The following is a 20,952-nucleotide window of genomic DNA, read 5'->3' on the forward strand; positions in this document are numbered from 1 at the left end:
ATGACGTTCTACGTCACGACGCTTCCTACGCTACTTCCTACATCATACACCGGCATCCATCTCCCGTGAACGCACGTCGACCGTTGCCGGAAGCCAGTTATTTTCATTTATAAAGTTTTAAATATGTATATTTTTACGACAAAACCACACGGATTACCCTCAGAAGGCCTTCGTTTATCCCCCTGGAGCCGGATGGATTACTTTTGTGAAGGATTCCTGCACATTTTGGGGACTTGAAGGAGGTGGACCCCATAACTTGACATTATTACCACTGAAAGATCTAAGACATTTTCTAAAATAACTGAAAAAAATGATTGACATATGCATCTCGAACGGCTTGAGGGTGAGTAAATCATGGTTTTAATATCATTTTTGGCTGAACTATTTTTTTACATTTTCTCAGTACAACCTATTAAGTAATTAAAATAGTTATTAATAATTAAAAGAGGTGTCCACATACTAGATGTAATAAACGTACTTATGATTGGTGTGCGTGGTCTTGGTGGGCATCGCAGTCTTTAGGTTTACTTGCAATCTTATGAATTTAACCTGATCCTTCATTTTTTGGAATTATATTAGCTATCATAGTTTTAGTTAGGTTCATTCAAGTGTCCCCAACAATTTCATTCTCTGTTAAAACAACAGGAGTCAATAGGAGAATGACATATCTTAAGGCTGGAATACACTACACGACTTTTGCTCCGATTTTTGTCCCGATTTGCGATCTGGATAAGTCTGCAGTAGTTGCTGAATGTCCGCTCTAGTCTGCAGATTTTGTGTGTTCGGAGTTGACAGAATTTACAGAAAATCACATAGTATATGATGGTCACAGACTCCGATTTATAGCTTCAGACGATGATTCCATCCAGTCGGAGGATATCAAAACATGTTTGATATTTTGAGCCGATTTAAGAACACATTTTGTGGTGTTTGATGCGTCGCTACCAGTGTGGAAAATGGCAATTGTTTGCCATTCCTCCTCAGTTTTTGGTGTCTATAAGTGAGAAAAAAAAAAGTAGGTACATGCTGCGTTTTCTAAATTAGTTTTACTGACTACCTAACACCCTAGTGTTTAATTGAGAAACAACCAATTAAGCATAAACTGACAAAAATATATAATTGTTTCATAAGCCTGTTGCTTGTCCTCCGGTTATTATCGGTCAGACAATTTAGTTATCTATTCAGTTATCTATTCAGAATGAAAAAAGAATTGTAATTGTGTAAATGTAATTTATTTAGAAGCAATATTATCAGTGTTCTTTCAGCTTTCACTGTGCGTGAATCAGCATATTTATTAGGGGTGTAACGATACACTCAGCTCACGATTCGATACGTATCACGATACTGGGTTCACGATACGATATGCATCACGATATTTTGAACAAAATTAAAAAATTCAACTGAAAATCAAATTTTATTTATTTAACATTAACAGTGTTCAATAACTGTCTTGTTATACATGCAACTTAAAGAATATACAATACTTCAATATAAATCAAGATTTAGTTTAACCTTCTGTACGTAAATAAATTAACAATGACTACTAGGTGTCACTGACCAATAAAACTGAATTGTATCATGAAATTAAAATTAGGATAGCCCAAGAGAGAACTTCTTTAAGCAGTACAAGTGCAACAAAAAACACATCAAGTAGTGTCCTGTTCAAGTAATTTCAACACAAACAGCTTTGGGGTTGTTTTTTTTTAGGTTACTTACAGGTTTTTTTGCAAGAAAACCAGCATATCTACATTTTCTGGCAGTAGCTGGGATCTTTGCGCATTTACAATATCCCCTGCTGTCGAAAAAACACGTTCACTAGGAACAGAAGTTGCTGGAACTGTGAGGTAAGCCTTTGCAAGAGGTGAAAGAAGTGGGTACATTTGAGCATTTTCTTTCCACCATTTCAGTGGACAGCTAGTGAGGGGAATAGAAGTGTCCTTTTTGTATGTCAATCTCTACTTCTATCCTAATTTTGGACTGGGTGACTGGTGGTTCAGAAAAAGTTGCACCAAAGAGCTCTTCCAGTGCTGTCTTTTTACTAGGTGGCTGTTCTGGCTCAACTCTGTGTGCTGCATCTCTTTGATCTGCTGCATCAGTGGGATCTCCATCACTGGCACCTCCCTCCTTCGTTTGCTTCCCAGTGACAGCCTTAAAATAAAATAAAATAAAATAAAATAAAATAAAATAATTAAGGTCTACTAGTAAGTAAGTGTAGTTTCAATTACATACACAAAAGGTGTGGTATAGTTTCAAGTACATACACAAAAGGTGTGCACAAAGTAGGTTACACAAACATGCAATTAGAGTGACAAACACACACAAGTGCAAATACACAGATTCTCAGACAATTTGTAATGCAGACATACCTGCTGTAACTGGTTTGATTTGTTTTTCAATCGGTGGAAAACCTCTTCACGTTGTTCAGGGAGTAAGTGGGGCAATGAACGAAATCTGGGGTCCAAGGCAGTACCCTCTAGTAGATAATCCTGTTCCTCTGTGAATCTGCTTGAGAGGTTTTGCAGGATGGCTGTCTTCATGTTAGCAATAGTTGTGGAGTCTTTCTCGTCCGGTGTCATGCTCTGTTCGATCATGGCTTTCAAGGGCAATATGAGTGACAGCGTGGGGCTCTTTTCATCAGACAGGACAGTGGTGGCTTTTTTTAGCGGATTAAGGAGGTTTACGATTTCACTGATGTCAGCGCTATCCATAGTATCGAGTTGACGTGCATTTTTGCGCACCTCAGTGCTCAAGAGGGCTGCCGTTATCGCAGCTTGTTGCTCGAGATAGCGTTCCAGCATCTCCATTGAGCTGTTCCAGCGTGTAACAACATCCATGATAAGCTTGTGTGATGCGATCTCAAGCATATTTTGCTTTGCCGCGAGCACAGCTGTTGCTGTGGTACTGCGGTGAAAGAAAGCCACGACTTTCCTCACGCGACCCAGCAAGCGACTGACGCGGGGAACATTCAATCCTGCTTGCGAAGCAAGATTCAAAGTGTGTGCAAAACACTTAATATGCGGTGACATCCCTGCTTCCCTCACTGCCACAACCATGTTGCGTGCGTTGTCTGTAACGACAGCAATGCTATGAGCAGATCTTTCAAGCTCCCACTCTTGTATGGTTGCTTTTAAGACATCAGCTATGTTTGTACCAGTGTGCGACTCGAAAAGCGGGCGAGTCTGAAGCACAAAACTTTTCATTTCCCACTCTGTGGTAATAACATGCGCTGTGACTGTGATGTAACTCTGAACAGCCCGCGAAGTCCATCCGTCAGTTGTTATCGCCACACTCTCAGCATTTTTCAAAACATCCGTCACATTTGCTTTAACTTCGTTGTACAGGGCTGGAATTACCTCCTTACTGAAGTGCGGGCGTGACGGAATATGATACCTGGGCTCCAGTACCCTCACCAATTCGCAAAATCCAACATTTTCAACGACCGAGAATGGCCTCATGTCTTTTGCGATAAAAACTCCGATGCATCTGGTTATTTCTTGAGCTTTTGCACTTGACTGAGACCATGTTGAAGCAAAACTACGTTCTAAAGATATTTGGCCTTCTTTCACTCTCTTTTTCGCACCCAGTTGCAGGAGTTTCTCTTTGTGGTACCGTTTTAAATGACACATCATATTTGTAGTGTTCGACGTCGTGTATAACAGTGTTTGTTTACAGTATTTACACACAGTTCGTGTTTTGTCTGTTTTTTTACCGTCCTCCTGTCGAGTAACTGGAAAACCAAAATGCTGCCAGACGTCAGACTTGTAAGTGGACGGAGCATCTTCTATTTCAATTACAATTTCAGACGAAGTCGAACTCATTTTGCCCTGCTACTGCTCACAGTTCAAGCGATTCTTCATTTGAGCCTGAATGCAAGCGTGACGTATGACGCGGGTGCGGTAGCTCAACCAATAGGATAAAACGGACGTCAAATCGTAAAAAAAAAAATTTTGATAATATCGTCATAACTCTACGATACATATCGTGACATTTTTGCATCGCGATAAATCGTACCACGATATATCGTTACACCCAGGGTGGGAATTATACCGCGGCCACGCGGCCATGGCCGCCGTTGCCCTACACTTTGGCCTTCATGCCCCGTGAAAAAAAAATCATCGTACGGCCACAGTGGCCTGTGTGCCCTGGCCCTGTCCAAGTTCCATGTATAAAGCGCCAGTGCGGCATAGTGGGCTTGCTTTGAATTACAGCGAGCCACCCAAGTAGTCTCTGAACTTCAGTGTAGGGCTGGGCGATATATCGATATAAAAAATATATCGATATATTTTTGAAATGCGATATGGAATTAGACCATATCGCATATCGATATAGTTCAAATTTGCGCTGTGATCCTTGCTCCCCGCGCCTCCTTTTCCACTCTGCGTGCGTGTTTAGAGCATGTTATGATATGAGAGGCGAATCATGACTACTTCAGAAAACCCAGCACAAACCCAGGCAGTGACATAAGTGTACGCTGAGATAAAGTTTTTCACCTCAGAAAAACTGACTTTCTTGTCCTGTCAGCCGTTATCCTGTACTCGTAGCGCACACTCTTCAATTGCACGCGCAAATGCGACGGCGCGCGCGCTGTATCGCCTCACTGGTCAAGTGCAAAAGAAACTACGAGCATGCAACGCCGTTACGTTGTAAATTACACGAAATAAAAGTAATGCAGGTATGATTTTCATTCTATTCTATTCTATTCACCAGGAGCAGTTTCCATGTTTCATTAACAGTTATTGTTAATATTGTGTATTCACCATGGTAACTGTCCTTTCCATATTAACCCCAAAATGCCACTATTTTTTCTTTGTGTTATTTTTTATATTTTTAAATGACTGTAGTGGCTCATACCAACATTGTATTAACAAAAACTAGTTTGGGACTGCTATTTAATAACTTTAGCATAGGCCTAATGTTTATTTATTAGTACTAGTCTTTACTATTAGTGATATTCTTACAATTTATTTTATATGTATGTATATGTATGTATGTGTAGGCAAATTATAACATGTTTACACACAATTTGTTTATAGCCTATATTGAATGTAAACTTTGATAATCATAATTAATAACTCACATTCTCACATGATATAGAGGACTGAACGAATATTTTGAATGCTTTTATTGGCATTTGTGTTGTTTCTGAATGCTTTTATTGGCATTTATGTTGTTTCTATTGTTGTGAGGGTGTATACCTTCTGGATGAAATGGTTCTCTCTCTCACACTCACATGATATAGAGGACTGAATGAATATTTTGAATGCTTTTATTGGCAATTGTGTTGTTTCTGAATGCTTTTATTGGCATTTGTGGTGTTTCTATTGTTGTGTGAGGGTGTATACCTTCTGGATGTAATGGCGCTCTCTCTCTCTCATTAAAAAATGTTAGTTTTTTTTATTAAAAAAGTCGTAATCCATGTCTTATTCCAAATTAGGATGTTATGGTATCAATCTGAATGGGAAAACCATCGAATTGTACTCAATGGCCTTTGTGCCCTGTCATATGGCCTTGGTGCCCCTAAAAAAAAAGAAAAGGTGGAGGCCAAATGGCCTTGCCCCTAAAATTACATAATTCCCACCCTGGTTACACCCCTAATATTTATCATAAATTGATTTCCAGGGCCTTTTTTTCTAACCCTATTAAACTTGTGCGTCACCATTCATGTCAAATTCTTACATTTTATCAATAATTTTAATCAGAATATTAACAATTATATGAAATCAGTATCAACAAAAAATAATAATTATAGATATAAAACTAACCCGCCAGTAAATGGTGGCAAAATGTGTGAGTAAATGAGTCACTAATTCATGATTCATTCAATTTGTTCAGACAGCTGATTCATTCAAAGAAAAAAAGAAAGTGACTGTCGTTATGAAAGGGTTATTTAAACATTTATTCAAAAATGGTGATTCATTTAATAGCAAAACACTGCTGTGTTGCTCAGAGATGCGCAATGCAATGGTTCTGCTGTGATGTTTGTTTGTTGGCCACAATGTCCCAATGTTTACCTTTAGATAATCGTCTTTAAAGGGATACTCCACTTTTTTTGGAAATAGGCTCATTTTACAACTCCCCCAGAGTTAAACAGTTGAGTTTTACCGTTTTCGAATCCATTCAGCCGATTTTCTAATATTTAGAAGAAAATCAGTAACCAGACAGTTTCTGGTCCCATTGACTTCCATAGTATATATTTTTTCCTACTATGGAAGTCAATGGGACCAGAAACTGTCTGGTTACTGACATTCTTCTAAATATCAGAAAATCGGCTGAATGGATTCGAAAACGGTAAAACTCAACTCTTTAACTCTGGGGGAGTTGTAAAATGAGCCTATTTCCAAAAAAAGTGGAGTATCCCTTTAAGTAGGCTAGTTGTGCAGTGCTAGGGTGACCATATTTTAGTTTTTTAGAAAAGAGGACGGGGGCGTGGTTTGGGGAGGCGTGGTTAAGGGGTGGGGACGTGGTTGGGGGTGAATGCATCAAAAAATACTTGACAAATGCATTCACAACCTTGCAACTATGTTATTGTACTTTAATACAAAGTAATACATCCTTTCCATTCAGTGTTTGGCCCGCAACAATAGGATACTATATATTTTTTTTAAAGTTTAGCTTTTAACACCTTTTACATGACACTATTTATTTTCATGGCCATGGTTAAAAATCTACTATTAAAATAAAAAATCTACTACACTATTTCAGTAAAAAAAAAACACAATTTGAATCCTCCTGTTCTCTTGTAGCCTATACTTTCTTTATGTGGGCTTCTAGGTCGCTAGCACCTTTATTTGACACTGACACGTGCGTGCCAGCTTTGCAGTTCATGCATTCTGCTTTACACGGATCCCGACCGAAACGAAAACACAGGAATTTTCTCTGTAAATCATCTGTGAATTTACATTTGGGCTTTTTATTATATTTTATGCTGTTAGCTACTTATCTTATCTCACACTTGACCGTAAACTGAAGCGTTGAGTCACGCTGCTAAAATTCTGTGAACGTAAAGTCCGCCTACTTTGATTTGATTGGTCATTTCAAATATTCTGACATTGACGAGCAGTGACAGACCAATGAGGCTGAGATGAACACACACATACACACAGGCCTCTGTATTCTGTGCTCTCTGCTTGCCGCTGCGGATTGAGGAACGCACTGATTATAACAAGACGGGGCGAAGCCGGTTTCATATGTTTTGTGTGCAAAGGCATGTATACGCTTAATGGCCCAATGAAAAATAATGAAAACCAGGACATTTTCATCACTTTATAAAAAACAGCCAGTATTATGTCATGTCTAACATTAATAATTTTTCGCCACTAGATGGCGCTGTTTGCCATAGGTTTAGTTAAACTTCTCTTGGAAAAACTTTATTTGTTATGCTTCTTAGCTACAATCACGCAAAGCTCAGCAGCCATTTTCCAGTTCTGCGCAGCAGAGAGATCGCATTCTCTTTCCTTCCGATTCCAGTTTGTCGTGTAAAGTCCAGAGAAGCTTTGCTTGTAAGTTTTTCGAATATAATTGTTATTTTATATACTTTGTGTTTGTATCATATTAAAATGTATATGGGTCAATAACGTGGCGTGTCAATTCTGGTGTCCCAAGCATATTCATAATATAAAAATGTATACATTTTTAAATGCACTTCATTAAGTGACTCAACTTCCCCCTCTTTAATTACTCATGTGAGAATTCATTATAAATAATTAATCTTTAAGGAACTATTGAGCTCAAAAGTCTCAAAATGTCATTCCGGGTAACTGTCCCGGCTTAAAATCTGAATACAAAAATACAACAAAAATTTTAAAAATATAAATAAAAGTATTTAAAATCTACTTGGGCATAACTGTATTGATGTTTTCAATGATTCCTACAAATATAGTGATAATACTAAGCTTATTTACATTTTTATGACAGAACGACTTTTGTCCCCAAATTGTGATTTCTCTAATGTCAGTCCTGGATAACAGACATCAATGACCATTTTGGACCATAATGCATTTTGGTATGTCATGTGACATAATATTGTATCAAAAAGAAGACCCTGAAGGAGCACTAGAACATGTGCAAAGGTCAGGAAGCGTCTCTTAAAATGTCGATATTTTGATATTTCGGTCACTGGTGCACTTTGTAGCAATATCATGTGACCTTTTGGATAACACTAATAAAACATTTATAATGATTTTATATAAAAAAACGATCTATTTGATCTAAAAGGTTACCTTAAGTGATGATAGCTAAGTTGTAGTTTTCCATAGGTGGTTAAGTTAGTGCCTGATTATAAAGAAAAAATATTGGTTTTTGTCATTCCTGGATAACAACATGTCATTCTTGTATAACAAAAAACCTCTGTTAGCCAGGACATGTCATCCGTTATCCAGAATGACATATGCACAACAATCTAGTTTTTAATTAACATTTGTAAACTTTTAGGCAAAGTTATTATTGTTATATTATTAACATTAACATTATTTACATAATTGTATGTTTTTTTGCCATATTTTAGCTGTCATTCATCTTGATTTCATATGATTCAATGAGTCACATGGGTCATTATCAATGAATTTAACTTTTTTAAATCATTAAAAACTTGTCAGTGTCTCTTACTTTGTTTCAAGTTTGAGTGTTGGAAAGGAAAAAATTATACTGAGGATGGTTTTTATGGTAATCCTGAAAAATATTGCAGAATGTCCTTCCGTCTAACAGTATGTCATTCCGGCTAACAATGACACAGGCAATTAATTTAACCCATATTTGTGTGTTAGATTACACAATTCTGTTTTTTGTTGAGTTAATGATAAAACAAGTCTTATTTACTTTATTGGAAAACATTTTTAAACATTTTCCAGCTTTTTTTTAAATTTGGTTCTGAATTTTGAGTTATCAGCAGCCAAAACTGAGCCCATGTCTATATGAAATCCCAAATTGATTATATTAATTGTGATTAAAATGTAGTTTTACGAGCACTAGTTGTTTGTTGAGCTCCAATTATGGATATCAGTACATTTGTATATGCCAACAATGGTAGAAATGTAATTAATTTAAAAATTCATTACGTTACCCAGGAATGACATTTTCATGGGGAAAAAGATCTGATTCACCAAAAAAAAGTGGTTAATTACATTCTTGAAATGTGTACATGTCATTGCATTACATACACAACACTCTAATAAGTATAGAAAGTCCTAAAATTTGAAATTTTTTGGCAGTTTTATTTTTTTTCACATCTTAATCCTTATCCGTCATTCACCCATATATTAGACGCACGTTAGTGGTTCCACGTGCATTATGCGGACATTTCAGGAGATCGCCATGTGATCTCTTAACATAGTGTAATTTTCCGATATTAATGTAATCATTGTGTAAAGAGTTTTTGTATATTGTTTCTTTATATTTAAATAAGCATTTTTGTATTTCTTTTTCAGTTTCACAAAGTAATGTAACATTGAGAGAAATAACATGATTACACTCAAGTAAAGAAGAAAATTGACATCCTCTGAGTGGTCATTGAAGCCTCTTCATCACGTTACAATGTTTAGCTATCTGTATATGCATGCTCAACGCACACGCATGCAGAGGACAGAATAGCCAGGACGGCCAGGACAAGATGTGAAAACAGGACGTTTGGTCACCCTATGCAGTGCTTCAGACAATTCTGACACTATCCTGGAGATAAGACATGCACCCATCCTATACTGGAAGCTCTGTGATTTGTAGCTTTCACCTTTGGGATTAGAAATGTATACAAGACATTTAAAAAATATCAAGCATGTAACTTTTTTTTTTTTTTTTTTTTTTTTTGCAACGAGGCACATTTCTGCTGAAGTTTTTGGGATTGGAATGACTTGCGCAAGTCTCATAGTGATTCTCAGTCATGTAGTGTATGATGCCCATTTTTTCTCTGTAATCATTCACAAAGTCAGCAAGTGTATGATGCCTGCTATTTAAAAATCTGTTAAGATTTTAAAAGTTGTGTAGTGTATTCCAGCCTTAACATGAAGATCAATTTTTCAGCTAGATTGATAAGGCTCAGAAATGCAGTGCAGACACATACAAGACTTCGCTATGAATGACTGAGTGAACAGGGTTTTTATATAGGCTGGGCTTAGCAAGGTAATGAGTAACTGCTGGAAGTAATCAGGCATAATGAGTATGGGCAATGGATTATGGGAGATGTAGTCAAGGGTGGCAAAGCAAGGGTCTGGGGAGGAGTGCCCTCTGGTGGATGTGCAGGGCACTTCAACTGGTGATCATGACACATGTCATGTTCAATGTCAATTATCATTTATATTAAGCTAATAACTGTTTTTTAGACCACTGTCTTTTTTTCTACAATTTTCCATGTCAGTAAAGTAATAAAAGTCCCTAAATGACACAATATGCTTTTTTTAATGTGAAACCCAAATAGAGGCTACACGATATTATAAGACTAGGCAGAAAGAAAAACAATATACTGTAAATATATAAAATAATATATAAAATGAATATTAATAATACTAATATCAATAATAGACTAATATACTCATTTTAATCTAAATAAAATATTAATAAAAATATTATTTATAACACCATTAAGGTCAACACTATCAAAGCTATGGAACCTTATAAAAAGGGTTCTATTTAGCACCAAAAGGGTTCTGCTGTTGTTACAAGCCAAATAACCATCATTTTGTACTGTTTAGAACCATTTTTCTAGGACTGCCGTCTGCCAATCATTTGCCGTGTTCCACTCTTACTTCAGACACAGATCGCACCTGATGGTGTTCCCATACCGTTAACGTTATGACGCATTGTCTCATTCCCTTCTCAGGGAACCAGGATAAATACATAACCTTAGATGTTTTTTGTTTAATAATCGACAAGCATGATTCCTACAAATACAACACTTTTGATTAATAACAATCTTTGTATTTTTAGGTTATATGGTCTTATACAGGTAATGAAAGGAAGAAACGCCCTCCACCCAGCTTTTTGTCTCGGCACTTTGCAGGAATACATACGAACTCCACTTCTCCTTCAGTACTTAGTTCAGAAGAGTCAAGCTCATTTTTAGACGACTACTCCAGGTTACAGCAAGATGTGTACTGGGCCGGGCCTGACAGAGCAATCACAAATGTGTCTATGAGTACTAGTCCAGGCCACACCAAATTCATCATTCAGAACCTGAAAGAGAGCTATCAAATTGGTGAGGAGCTTTATGTCACGGTGCAAGCAAAGGATTTTGACAACAAATCCAAGCGTTACGGAGGCGACTTTTTTCAAGCCAAGCTATTCTGGTCTAAAACTAAGGTCAGTTATTGTACACATTAGATTAACAAAAATTACTTGCCTGATTTATTTATCTCCCTGGGTCAGAGAGAGTTGTACTGAGAATGTACTTCTGTCACAGGCCAGTGTTTTTGGGGAGGTGGTGGACCTGCTCAATGGCTCCTACTCTGTACGTTTCCTCTTGCCGTGGGTCGGCAAGGCACAGGTGGCTGTGCGTCTAATTCACTCCAGTGAAGCTGTGCAGGTCCTGAAGCATCACAGAGAGAGTAACTCTGACAGAGTTTTCTTTAATGGATATTATGAGGGACCAGGACCAAATAAGACCAGGCTGAGTGAAAAAGTGATGTGTAATGTAAAGTGGAACAACAATGGACTAGAGCATATGGGAACAGAAGACTGCTGCTGTGAATACAACGATCCCCGTACCGGAGAAACTTGGCACTGTCAGAGACCCAAATCGCTGCCATGCAGTGCCCTTGTGTACCACTCTATGGGTGGTTATAGAAACTGCCTGACTAATAAGGAGAAAATGCTTATGTGAGATTAAAGAACACTTGATTGGCTGTTTGTTTGATATATTTGATGCATTGATGGAAGGCAGAATGACAAACATGTTCTCTTTGGCAGGAAGCAAACTAACAAAGGTATCAGTGGAGATAAAAGGATCATCAACATTTTTCATTCCGGGGGAAATGAAACTATTGGTATGTTGGTCACTGGTTTAACCCAGCAGAATAATACAGTACAAGGAGGCAGATATGTTGGGAATTATGTTGCACATAATACATTTTCTGACATTTAGATAATGCAAGTCACATAAAATCTCCAGTTCAGGCACATTTTTGAAAACTTATACCTTTGACACAGAACTTACATTTACTCGTCCTGCAGATGTTACAGAGAAATGTCACCCTGGTTTACACACTCCAGTTCCAGCTGGCTTTTACTTGAATGATGTGTGGACGTCATTCGTCTGTAGCACCCACCATTTTACAACCCAAACGACAACAGAGTGCCTGAAAGACAAACACATCTACATGATGGGAGACTCTACTATGAGACAGTGGTTTGAGTTCTTTGTGAAAGCAATACCAAGTGAGATAAATAGTTGCTTATTTGTTCATTAATTTTGTTCATCAATTATTTATACAGTGCATAGATGCATTAATTGTGGGTCTGTTTTTCAGCCCTGAAGCAGATGAACCTGCATGTCCAATATAAGTCAGGGCCGCTCATAGCAGTGGATGTGGATAACAACATTGACTTACACTGGAGGGCTCACGGCCTTCCTTTGCGCACTCTGAAAACAGCATTTGCTGATCTGCACTACATCAGTAATGAGATCGATGACCTGGCTGGAGGACCCCACACAGTCATTATGTTCAATCTGGGACCCCATTTCACCACGTACCCTCTGGATTTCTTCACCCATAGAGTGTTGAGGATTCGCAAAGCTGTTCTAGCATTGTTACAGCGGGCACCTGATACAACTGTTATAATCAAGACTGTCAACACTGGCTATAAGGTAACGTTATAGGCCTTCATCACACTTCAAAAGCAGACGCTTCAAATAGTAGCGTAAAATCACTTCTGCTGCAGCCTGAATCAATGTCAGTACCTGTGGCACAGGATTGTTGTGATTTATTTATGTACAGTTAATCACAGATATTTCATCAACAAATCAACTTCAGTTTACTATCATTAAGAAAAGAAAAATGTTATTCTGGCACATATTTCATGATTTAAAGGGGAGCGCACAAGCCCACTGTATGTCTATGTGCAATACTTTAGAGTCTGATTACCTTTTTTTATTTTAAATAAATGCAAGAATAGAATACAAACAACATATCACATTAAAGACCATTAGAATTAGACATTGTTATACTGTACATCCCATAAAACAATTCCATTGCTTTCTTGCGCTCTACTTTCTAATACAATAACTAAGTACTGGATCAAATTTAAGTTCAAATAAAGGAACATTTCCAGCCCAGAGTGAATTATTCAAAAGTAACTGGTTTTGTTATCTTAAACGAGTCTTATTCTCAAGGTTTGTTTTCAATGATGGGATAGTATTGTATTTCTATTATTCCTCCAGCAATAACTTATATCTCTTAAATATTTTATCTCTAATGGAAGATTGTACACATGGTAGGGTATCGTTTAAGGCTAAATAAACCATTTGAAATGACGTTAAATGTCAAATTGCTACTTTAATTATCTTGACAAAATTAGCAACTGTCCATCCATTGACAATAATGCAGGTGGAAAATCAATTACACTACTAATAGGAAACGGATGTGACAATATGCGGACTGTGATAAAGGTCTATAGAGTAACAAGTGTTCAAATAATTAAAGCACTCTGTGATGACAAGTTTATGGATAATTTTGTGTTTCTCTGTCTTTATAATAGGATATTTTTGGCAGTGACTGGTATTCTCTACAGTTGGACAAAATTCTGCACTGGGCTTTTCAGGATGTTGGTGTTTATATTCTAGATGTGTGGCAAATGACCGCATGTCACTACAGCAAAGAGAACATTCATCCTGGCCCTATCATCATTAAAAATGAGATTGACATTTTACTCTCTTTTATTTGCCCTTACTGAATTTAAATTAGAATATCTTGACAATTTTGTGTTCAATAACTGTTATTGCAAGATTAAAAACTGTCTAAAAAAACTGAAAAATACTGTTTGACTTCCATGAGTTGTAATTAAATTGTCCAAATTATAAACCGCTTGAATTCTCAACTACAATCATTTTTTTAGAGAGTTAAAACATGTCAGATACCTCATTTTTTTTGTTTTATCATCCTTAAATTGGAAAAGCAACTTCTTTGACTTATTAAATAAACCTGCTGTCCGTGTCATACTGTTTATCAAACAACTTTAATAATAGCTTTAATAATAATCAGTTTATTTGTAATGAATACACTAAAGACTATGCAGTGATTATTTTTACGTTTATTACATTTCTGTATTAATTATTACTTTAATACTTCTGTTAAATAGATGTAAAATGAAATAAAGCACTGTTAATTCAGTTTGTTTCTTTCTAATATTGTATTTGTTACTGTTTGTTATTTGCAACATTGCTCTTATTTTTAATAACAGATAAATAACAAAATAATTATAATGTTATTATTAATAGTAATTATTAATAATAAAAGAATTGGAGGAAAAGATGAAAAGAAGAATTGTTTTATAATCAAATTTTTACACTTTGAATCGTAATTGAATCAAATTGTGAGGCAAGATTTACACATTGTATATATTCATTTTATTTGTTGCAAAAACTGTTTCCATTTTACCATACTTCAGCTGTTGAAACTTGTTTATATATATATATAAACAAGCTGTTAAGTCATTAAGCAATATCTCTGTTTTACATATCTGTGTTGGTTATGAGGTGCCCTTGGAGGTGCTCTAGGCACATGTTTACTGGTTTTCCCTAAAGAAATATAATTATGTTGTTGTTAAAAATGAAAGTAAAAAAAAGTGATGAAAGTTTTTACAGTGAAATGAGAGTTCCTTGTTTTTATTAAAATCGACAAATACAAGCTCAAGATGCACTGAATCCAGTAAATGCATTTAATGATTACATAATCTAATAAAGGAAAATAAACTTGCCACTACTTAAGGGAATTTATTTTAGAATAAAAAGCTATTTTTACCTACTAGCCTTTTATTCATTATATTTAGAACTAGTATAGACTGAATAGGTCCCATAGACTAAATTACATTGTATCACTCGAACCTGGGCAAATTAAGTGCCAAGTTTATTTGGTGATTTAAAACGTTATTATCCAAATTGATGGCAAATAGGCTTTACAACTAATGTAAAAAATATCAGTATATTTGTATGGTAAAATAGCAGTGAACTTTTCTCTCACACACGTCCCGCATTCACTCGAAATCACATCTACTGTCCTGCAACAGAGCAATAACCAGGTGGTCATGATCAGAGTAGCGGCTAATAGACCATATTCATTCAGAGCAGCTCCATGACAGGTATGAAAGCGAGCCTTACCATGTTTTCAATGGCATCCACTGTAAAAAACAAAAAAACTCCTAGATCACTTTTTCCACACCTCATGTTGTCTGGAGTTTGTTGTCTACTGAATTTTTTGGGGGAAAAATATGTTTAGAGAACAATCCAAAAACATTAAATAACAGTACAACCCATTGAAGAGATGTATGTCTATCCCTCACAGCCTCGCTTTCCTTCCCGTTAAAAGATGGCGCTGTAGAGTCCTGCACGGGTTCGGGTACCCGACGGGTGACCCACAAATTTTGCTCAAACGGGTGAAAAATATCCAACTGTGTCGGATACGGGTGCGGGTCGGGTCGGGTCGGACACGGGGGAAACACGGGTCTAAACACGGGTTTAAAACAATCACATACAAACGTAAAAATATATATTTTTAGGAACACATCTACAAAAATATTACTGTATTTCAAGTTGATCAAATAATTTAAAATCCACATCAGTTTATTTGTGCCCACGCGCCACGCCCTCCCAGGATCTACAGTATAACGTTATCTAGGCTACTTTCAGTTTTAAATATTCCTCATGACCGCGCGCGCGATCTGCTTGCAGTCGTAGAGATTTATATACTGTCTATGGTACAGATGGATGCTGAGGAGTTGAAGAAAAGAATAGCTAGTGGAGATTGTAACGTTGTCGACAATACGTCATCAAAAGTCAAGTCCAGTGTGTGGGAGAAATTTGGAGTTATCTGAAGAAAACAATATTGTGAAAGGCTTTGCTGCATTTTCGTGTTGGATAGCCGCACATGTGGAACTTCATCGCTGAGGACGCACGCAGATAACTGTGTGGTAACAAACCAAGCAGTTCTGTCGAACAGTATTTTTCAAATTTAACACTGTTCAGTATGTGTGGTGTGTGCAGGGCGTGTTTGAACCCAAAATTGTCAGAATCAGGCTAGACGAAATTGCGTGGCAGATATAGTGTTGTAGCCGCGTCTGTTAGGCTACTCAGTTCTCTTTCATCATCTCGTTTCGAGATCCACCTATGGGAAGGGCATCCGTACCTGACCTCTGCAGAAGCATCCAATTGCACCAAGTCTGGCTAGACAGACAGAAGCGCGCAGCCAATGCCAGGTAAGGCCACACCCCCTTACCTAAGGCATATAGCTGTCAGGCGCGCTGCTATTCCTCAGTTGACATTTGCTTCTCGCGATCTCTGCACTGACACGGTTCGGTTGGATTAACGTTACGCTGCTCACTTTCGAGTCTTCAGGAGGACATATCGCCAGATCAGCCTCCGCCAGACGTGAGTGACAGTCGTTTCTTCAGCCTATCCGCTGTGTTTTTTGCATCCGGAGCCGCCCGCGCTCTCGCTGTCCTTCACCTGCTCCTCCTTACATGGCTGCCCGCCACGGATTTTTCCGAGTTCTTCACCGCTAGCCCACCCATGGCTATGTGACCGTCTAAACAGCCGCTTCTCCGGGGAACAGCCTATCACGACGAGCCTGCCCGGCCGCGTGTGGTGCTCTAATCGCCGCTAAGGACCCTCTCGTTCTGCGCTGTTTGCTTGAGCTTAACACGCTCAAGAAGCTTTGGAGAACCCGGAGAATTGCGGTCATTGTAATTGCTGCACGGTAGCTTTTTACTAAGCCGGCTTTTAGTTGCACGACCCAGCGCGCCGTGCTCTGCCTTTCTGACTCGGATGGGGGACACGGTGATGATGACGCACTACCGGGGGACTCCCGGAGCGCCACCTCTCTAAATATTTGAGCTGACATCAGCCCAATCCGCATTCCCTGAAGAGGACATCTTCGCGGGAAAACCTCACTCTCGTTGACGAACCGGCCGGTTCCGGCGACGGGGATGACGCGGTCTTTTTAGCGTTCCCTAGGCTAGCGCTCACGCGGCTTTGCCTCAGTCCATCCTCCTGGAAGTTTGTGAGCGAGCGGCCGTTCGTCTCAACATTGTGTGGCCAGCTCCACAGAGCGCCACCGACCAGGATAGGAATATTTACGACGGGTAAGCGCTGAGACCACCGCCCAGTCTGAGGAAACAACTCTTAAAACTGGAGCGTCCCGCTAGACTGTTAACACGGTCTCACGGGCCTTGATGTGTTACGATTACGTGTTGAGGCTTTCAATTTATGCCTTCCTAGGAAGGCGGCCCCGAACGCAAGCGGCCTGCCTGTTGTTCGACCGTTGGGAGTAGCCTATCGAGCCCGCGTTCACGGGCCACGAGGACGTTTAGTGGACGTTGTGTGTGTGTACACCCCCCAAGCGGGGCTGTCGTGAGGAAAAGTACGTAGCAGTGTTACCACACTGCACGCACTTGGTTCCCCTCACCCAGTTATTAAAGGCTTCGGCCCCAGTGTTTCCCAACACAAAACACACACATTACTAAACAACACATTTAACAAACGAATCAAATGAATTCGTGCAGAATTATATATCTGCCAACATAGAGAGCCAATCTCTCTGATCCCATGCATGTCGCCCTGAGTCCGTCCACAAGAGGGCTCCATTGCCTCACAAATCAACTAGCTGGGCTCACACAGCTCAGTTGCGGCTGCCCAGCCATGTGTTTTTAGTGGACGTTGTGTGTGGAAGGCTTCGGCCCCTGTGTTCCCCAACACAAAACACACACATAACTAAATAACACTTTAAAACAAACGAATTAAATAAATCCGTTACAGAGAGAGTATCTCTCTCCGTGGATATTATTTTTCTGCCTGCAGTGTGTTTTTAGTGGACGTTGTGTGTGGAAGGCTTCGGCCCCTGTGTTCCCCAACACAAAACACACACATAACTAAATAACACTTTAAAACATACAAATTAAATAAATCCGTTACAGAGAGAATATCTCTCTCCGCGGATATTATTTTCCTGCCTGCACTTAAGACTGCCCAGTTCATGTGTTCAGGAGATATGTGTGTTTTCCGCCCACTTTCAGGCCTTGTGAGGGAAAGTTTAGCACAGTGGACACCACACTATGTTCCCCTCACTCTGTCAATAAAGGCTCTGGCCCCAGTGTTTGCCCAACACAAAACACACAAAGTTACGAATCAAATGAATTTGTTTTGGAGAGAAGACCTCTCTCCGCAGAGAAAACTTCTCACTGCAGAGGGAGGAAATCCCTCCGAACCCCTGCATGTCGCCTCTAGTGTGCCCACTAGATGGCGCCTTTGCATCACGAATGAACCAGCTGGGCCCATACACCCCCGCTCCGGCCCGAGCGGGGGCGCTCTCGAGTCACGAAGCGGCTTGGCAAGCCATTTCAGCGCCCGAGTGGGTTTTGCGTACCGTAACCTAGGGTTACAGGCTGCAGTTTGCAATAAAACCTCCACTTTTCAACGGCGTTCTCTCTTCTTACACAGAAGAAAATGCCTCACACATTCTGAAAGAGGAAATTTCCTCCCTCCTAAACAAGGGAGCGATTCAGATGGTGCCACCCAATCTTATAAACCATGGTTTTTATTCCTGGTATTTTTATGTTTCCAAAAGGCGTGGTGCCCCCCGCCCTATATGGACCTTCGAATGTTGAACAAACATTTGAGGAAATACAATTTCAGAATGTGACACAAGGCTCTCTCGCCCGTGCCATAAAGCAGAACGACTGGTTCACATCAGTCGATCTGAAAGATGCTTTCTTTCACATAAGTATCTACCCTCCACACAGGAAATATCTTCGTCTCGCCTACCAAGGCATTTGTTACGAATTCACAGTTCTTCCGTTCGGGCGAAATTTGAGTCCCCGAACTTTCTGTCTGTGTGCGGAGGCGGGCGTGGTGCCCCTGAGACTATCAGGGCTGAGAATTCTGAATTACATATACGATTGGTTCATCATAGCCAAATCGAAGGAGAAGGTGTCGCTGGACACCGGCCGGGTGCTCGCGCACATCACATCCCTCGGGTTCAAGGTGAATGCGAGCAAAAACAATCTGACTCCCAGTCAGAATGTCTTTTTCCTGGGCTTGGAATTGAACTCAGTCTCCTTGCGAGTGCGTCTCTCTCAAGAGCGCGTTCGCTCTCTGATGAACTGTCTGTCTCAGTTCAGAGAAGGGGCGAGAGTACAATATCGCACATGCCTCAGGCTGCAGGGTCTCATGGCTTCATCTATCCAAGTTGTGCCGTTGGGTCTCCTGAGAATGAGAGCGTTCACGAAATGGGTTGTGTCACTACATTTCAGCCCGATTCGCGATCTCTGCCGCTCGGTAACAGTGACGCACGCCTGCTCGGCGGCCCTGCGCCATTGGGAGAGCGAGAACTTTACGCTCGGGGAACCCCCTTGGGACGGTTACGATGCGGAAAGTTGTGACGACAGATGCGTCCTTAACAGGCTGGGGAACCACCCAGGAAGGCAGAATGGTGAACGGTCTGTGGCTGAGCAGACTACGTTCAGCGCACATGAACTATTTAGAGCTTTTACCATTTGGAAAGCTCTGAATCATTTTCTGCCTCGCCTGCAGGGACATCCCGTTCTAGTACGGTGCGATAATACCACGGCAGTGGCTTATATCAACTGTCAGGGCGGCATGCGCTCGTCGAAACTCCACGCTCTAGCTTACAGGCTGTTGGTGTGGAGCAGACGGGTTTTTCTGTCATTACGCGTGACTCATGTTCGGGCATTCTGAACAGAGGCGCGGATCTGCTATCGAGGGGAAACCCAATCTAAGGGGATTGGCGTCTTCACCCGCAGATAGTGGAGATGTTATGGATGAGATTTAGACAGGCAGCCGTAGATCTTTTCGCCTCGCGCGAAAACCACCATTGTCCTATGTTCTTCTCGACTAAAGGACGTGGACGCGCCCCTCAGGGCAGACGCACTGGCCCACCCATGGCCCAAAGTGCTGCTGTATGCTTTTCCTCCCCTGTGCCTGATATTTTCACACTGGCCAGGGTGAGAGAGCACGGCCTGTCTCTCATTCTGATAGCACCCAGGTGGCTCAAAGCCCCGTGGCTGGCAGAGATAATCCCTCTGTTGTACGCCGAGCCATGGCTCCTTCCCCCTCGCACGGACATACTGTCCCAAGCCAACGGGGAGATTTACCACCCCCCATCCGGACAGGGTGACTCTCTGGGCCTGGCCTGTGAGAGGACGAACCTAAATGCACTGGGGCTCCCGCCGCGTGTAATCGCCACTACTCAGAATGCCAGGGCCGTTTCCACACGATCCCTATATGGCTGGAAGTGGCAAGTGTTCGAAGGGTGGTGTGATGGGCGTGGTCTCACATCTTATCAGTGCTCGGTGCCTGATATTTTGTGTTTCCTGCAAGACCTCATGGAAAGAGGCAGGTCCTTTTCCACCATTAAGGTCTACCTGGCTGCGTTTTCAGCCTGTCATGTGGGTTTTGAGGGCTCCACCGTCAGGCAGCACCCTCTAACCCGCAGTTTTATGAAGGGTGCACGCCGCTCTTTGCCGGTCATCAGGAGATCTGTTCCAGGGTAGGACCTCTCCATGGTGCTGGAAGCGCGGTCTCTTTATCCTTTTGAGCCTCTGGGAAGTATTTCCCTTAAGCTGCTGTCCCTCAAGACAGCTTTGCTCTCGGCCTTGGCATCTGCTAAACGGGTCAGTGAGCTACATGCACTCTCGGTTCAACCCTCGTGCGCCAAATTCTCCCTAAGTGGAGATAAGGTTTCCCTTAAGCCTAACCTGGCCTTCATGCCGAAATGCATGAATGCACTTCGGAGGTTTTGG

At 40.4% G+C, this 20,952-nt stretch overlaps 1 protein-coding gene and 2 long non-coding RNA genes across 3 annotated transcripts in view; 2 read left to right on the forward strand and 1 right to left on the reverse strand.

Annotated features, from left to right (window-relative positions):
• The window catches only part of LOC309506129 (NXPE family member 3-like), a 45,245-nt gene extending 30,909 nt beyond the window's left edge, over positions 1-14,336 (forward strand). Inside the window, exons 3-8 of the mRNA XM_082179726.1 lie at positions 10,915-11,286; positions 11,387-11,802; positions 11,893-11,969; positions 12,157-12,360; positions 12,453-12,790; positions 13,681-14,336. Coding sequence (XP_082035852.1) covers positions 10,915-11,286; positions 11,387-11,802; positions 11,893-11,969; positions 12,157-12,360; positions 12,453-12,790; positions 13,681-13,875 — 1,602 coding nt within the window. The 3' untranslated portion in view covers positions 13,876-14,336. The remainder of the gene's footprint in view (positions 1-10,914; positions 11,287-11,386; positions 11,803-11,892; positions 11,970-12,156; positions 12,361-12,452; positions 12,791-13,680) is intronic.
• On the reverse strand, positions 1,694-3,925 carry LOC309506158. The gene is made up of 2 exons (XR_014208660.1): positions 2,367-3,925; positions 1,694-2,148 (listed from the first exon to the last, which is right to left on the reverse strand). It is a non-coding gene; the product is annotated as an uncharacterized lncRNA (long non-coding RNA).
• On the forward strand, positions 3,997-4,856 carry LOC309506159. Its single transcript, XR_014208661.1, has 2 exons — positions 3,997-4,186; positions 4,222-4,856. It is a non-coding gene; the product is annotated as an uncharacterized lncRNA (long non-coding RNA).
• Positions 14,337-20,952: the final 6,616 nt, after the last annotated feature.

The sequence above is a fragment of the Leuciscus leuciscus genome (genome assembly GCF_965113295.1).
Source record: "Leuciscus leuciscus genome assembly, chromosome: 9".
NCBI classification, from domain to species: Eukaryota; Metazoa; Chordata; class Actinopteri; order Cypriniformes; family Leuciscidae; genus Leuciscus; species Leuciscus leuciscus.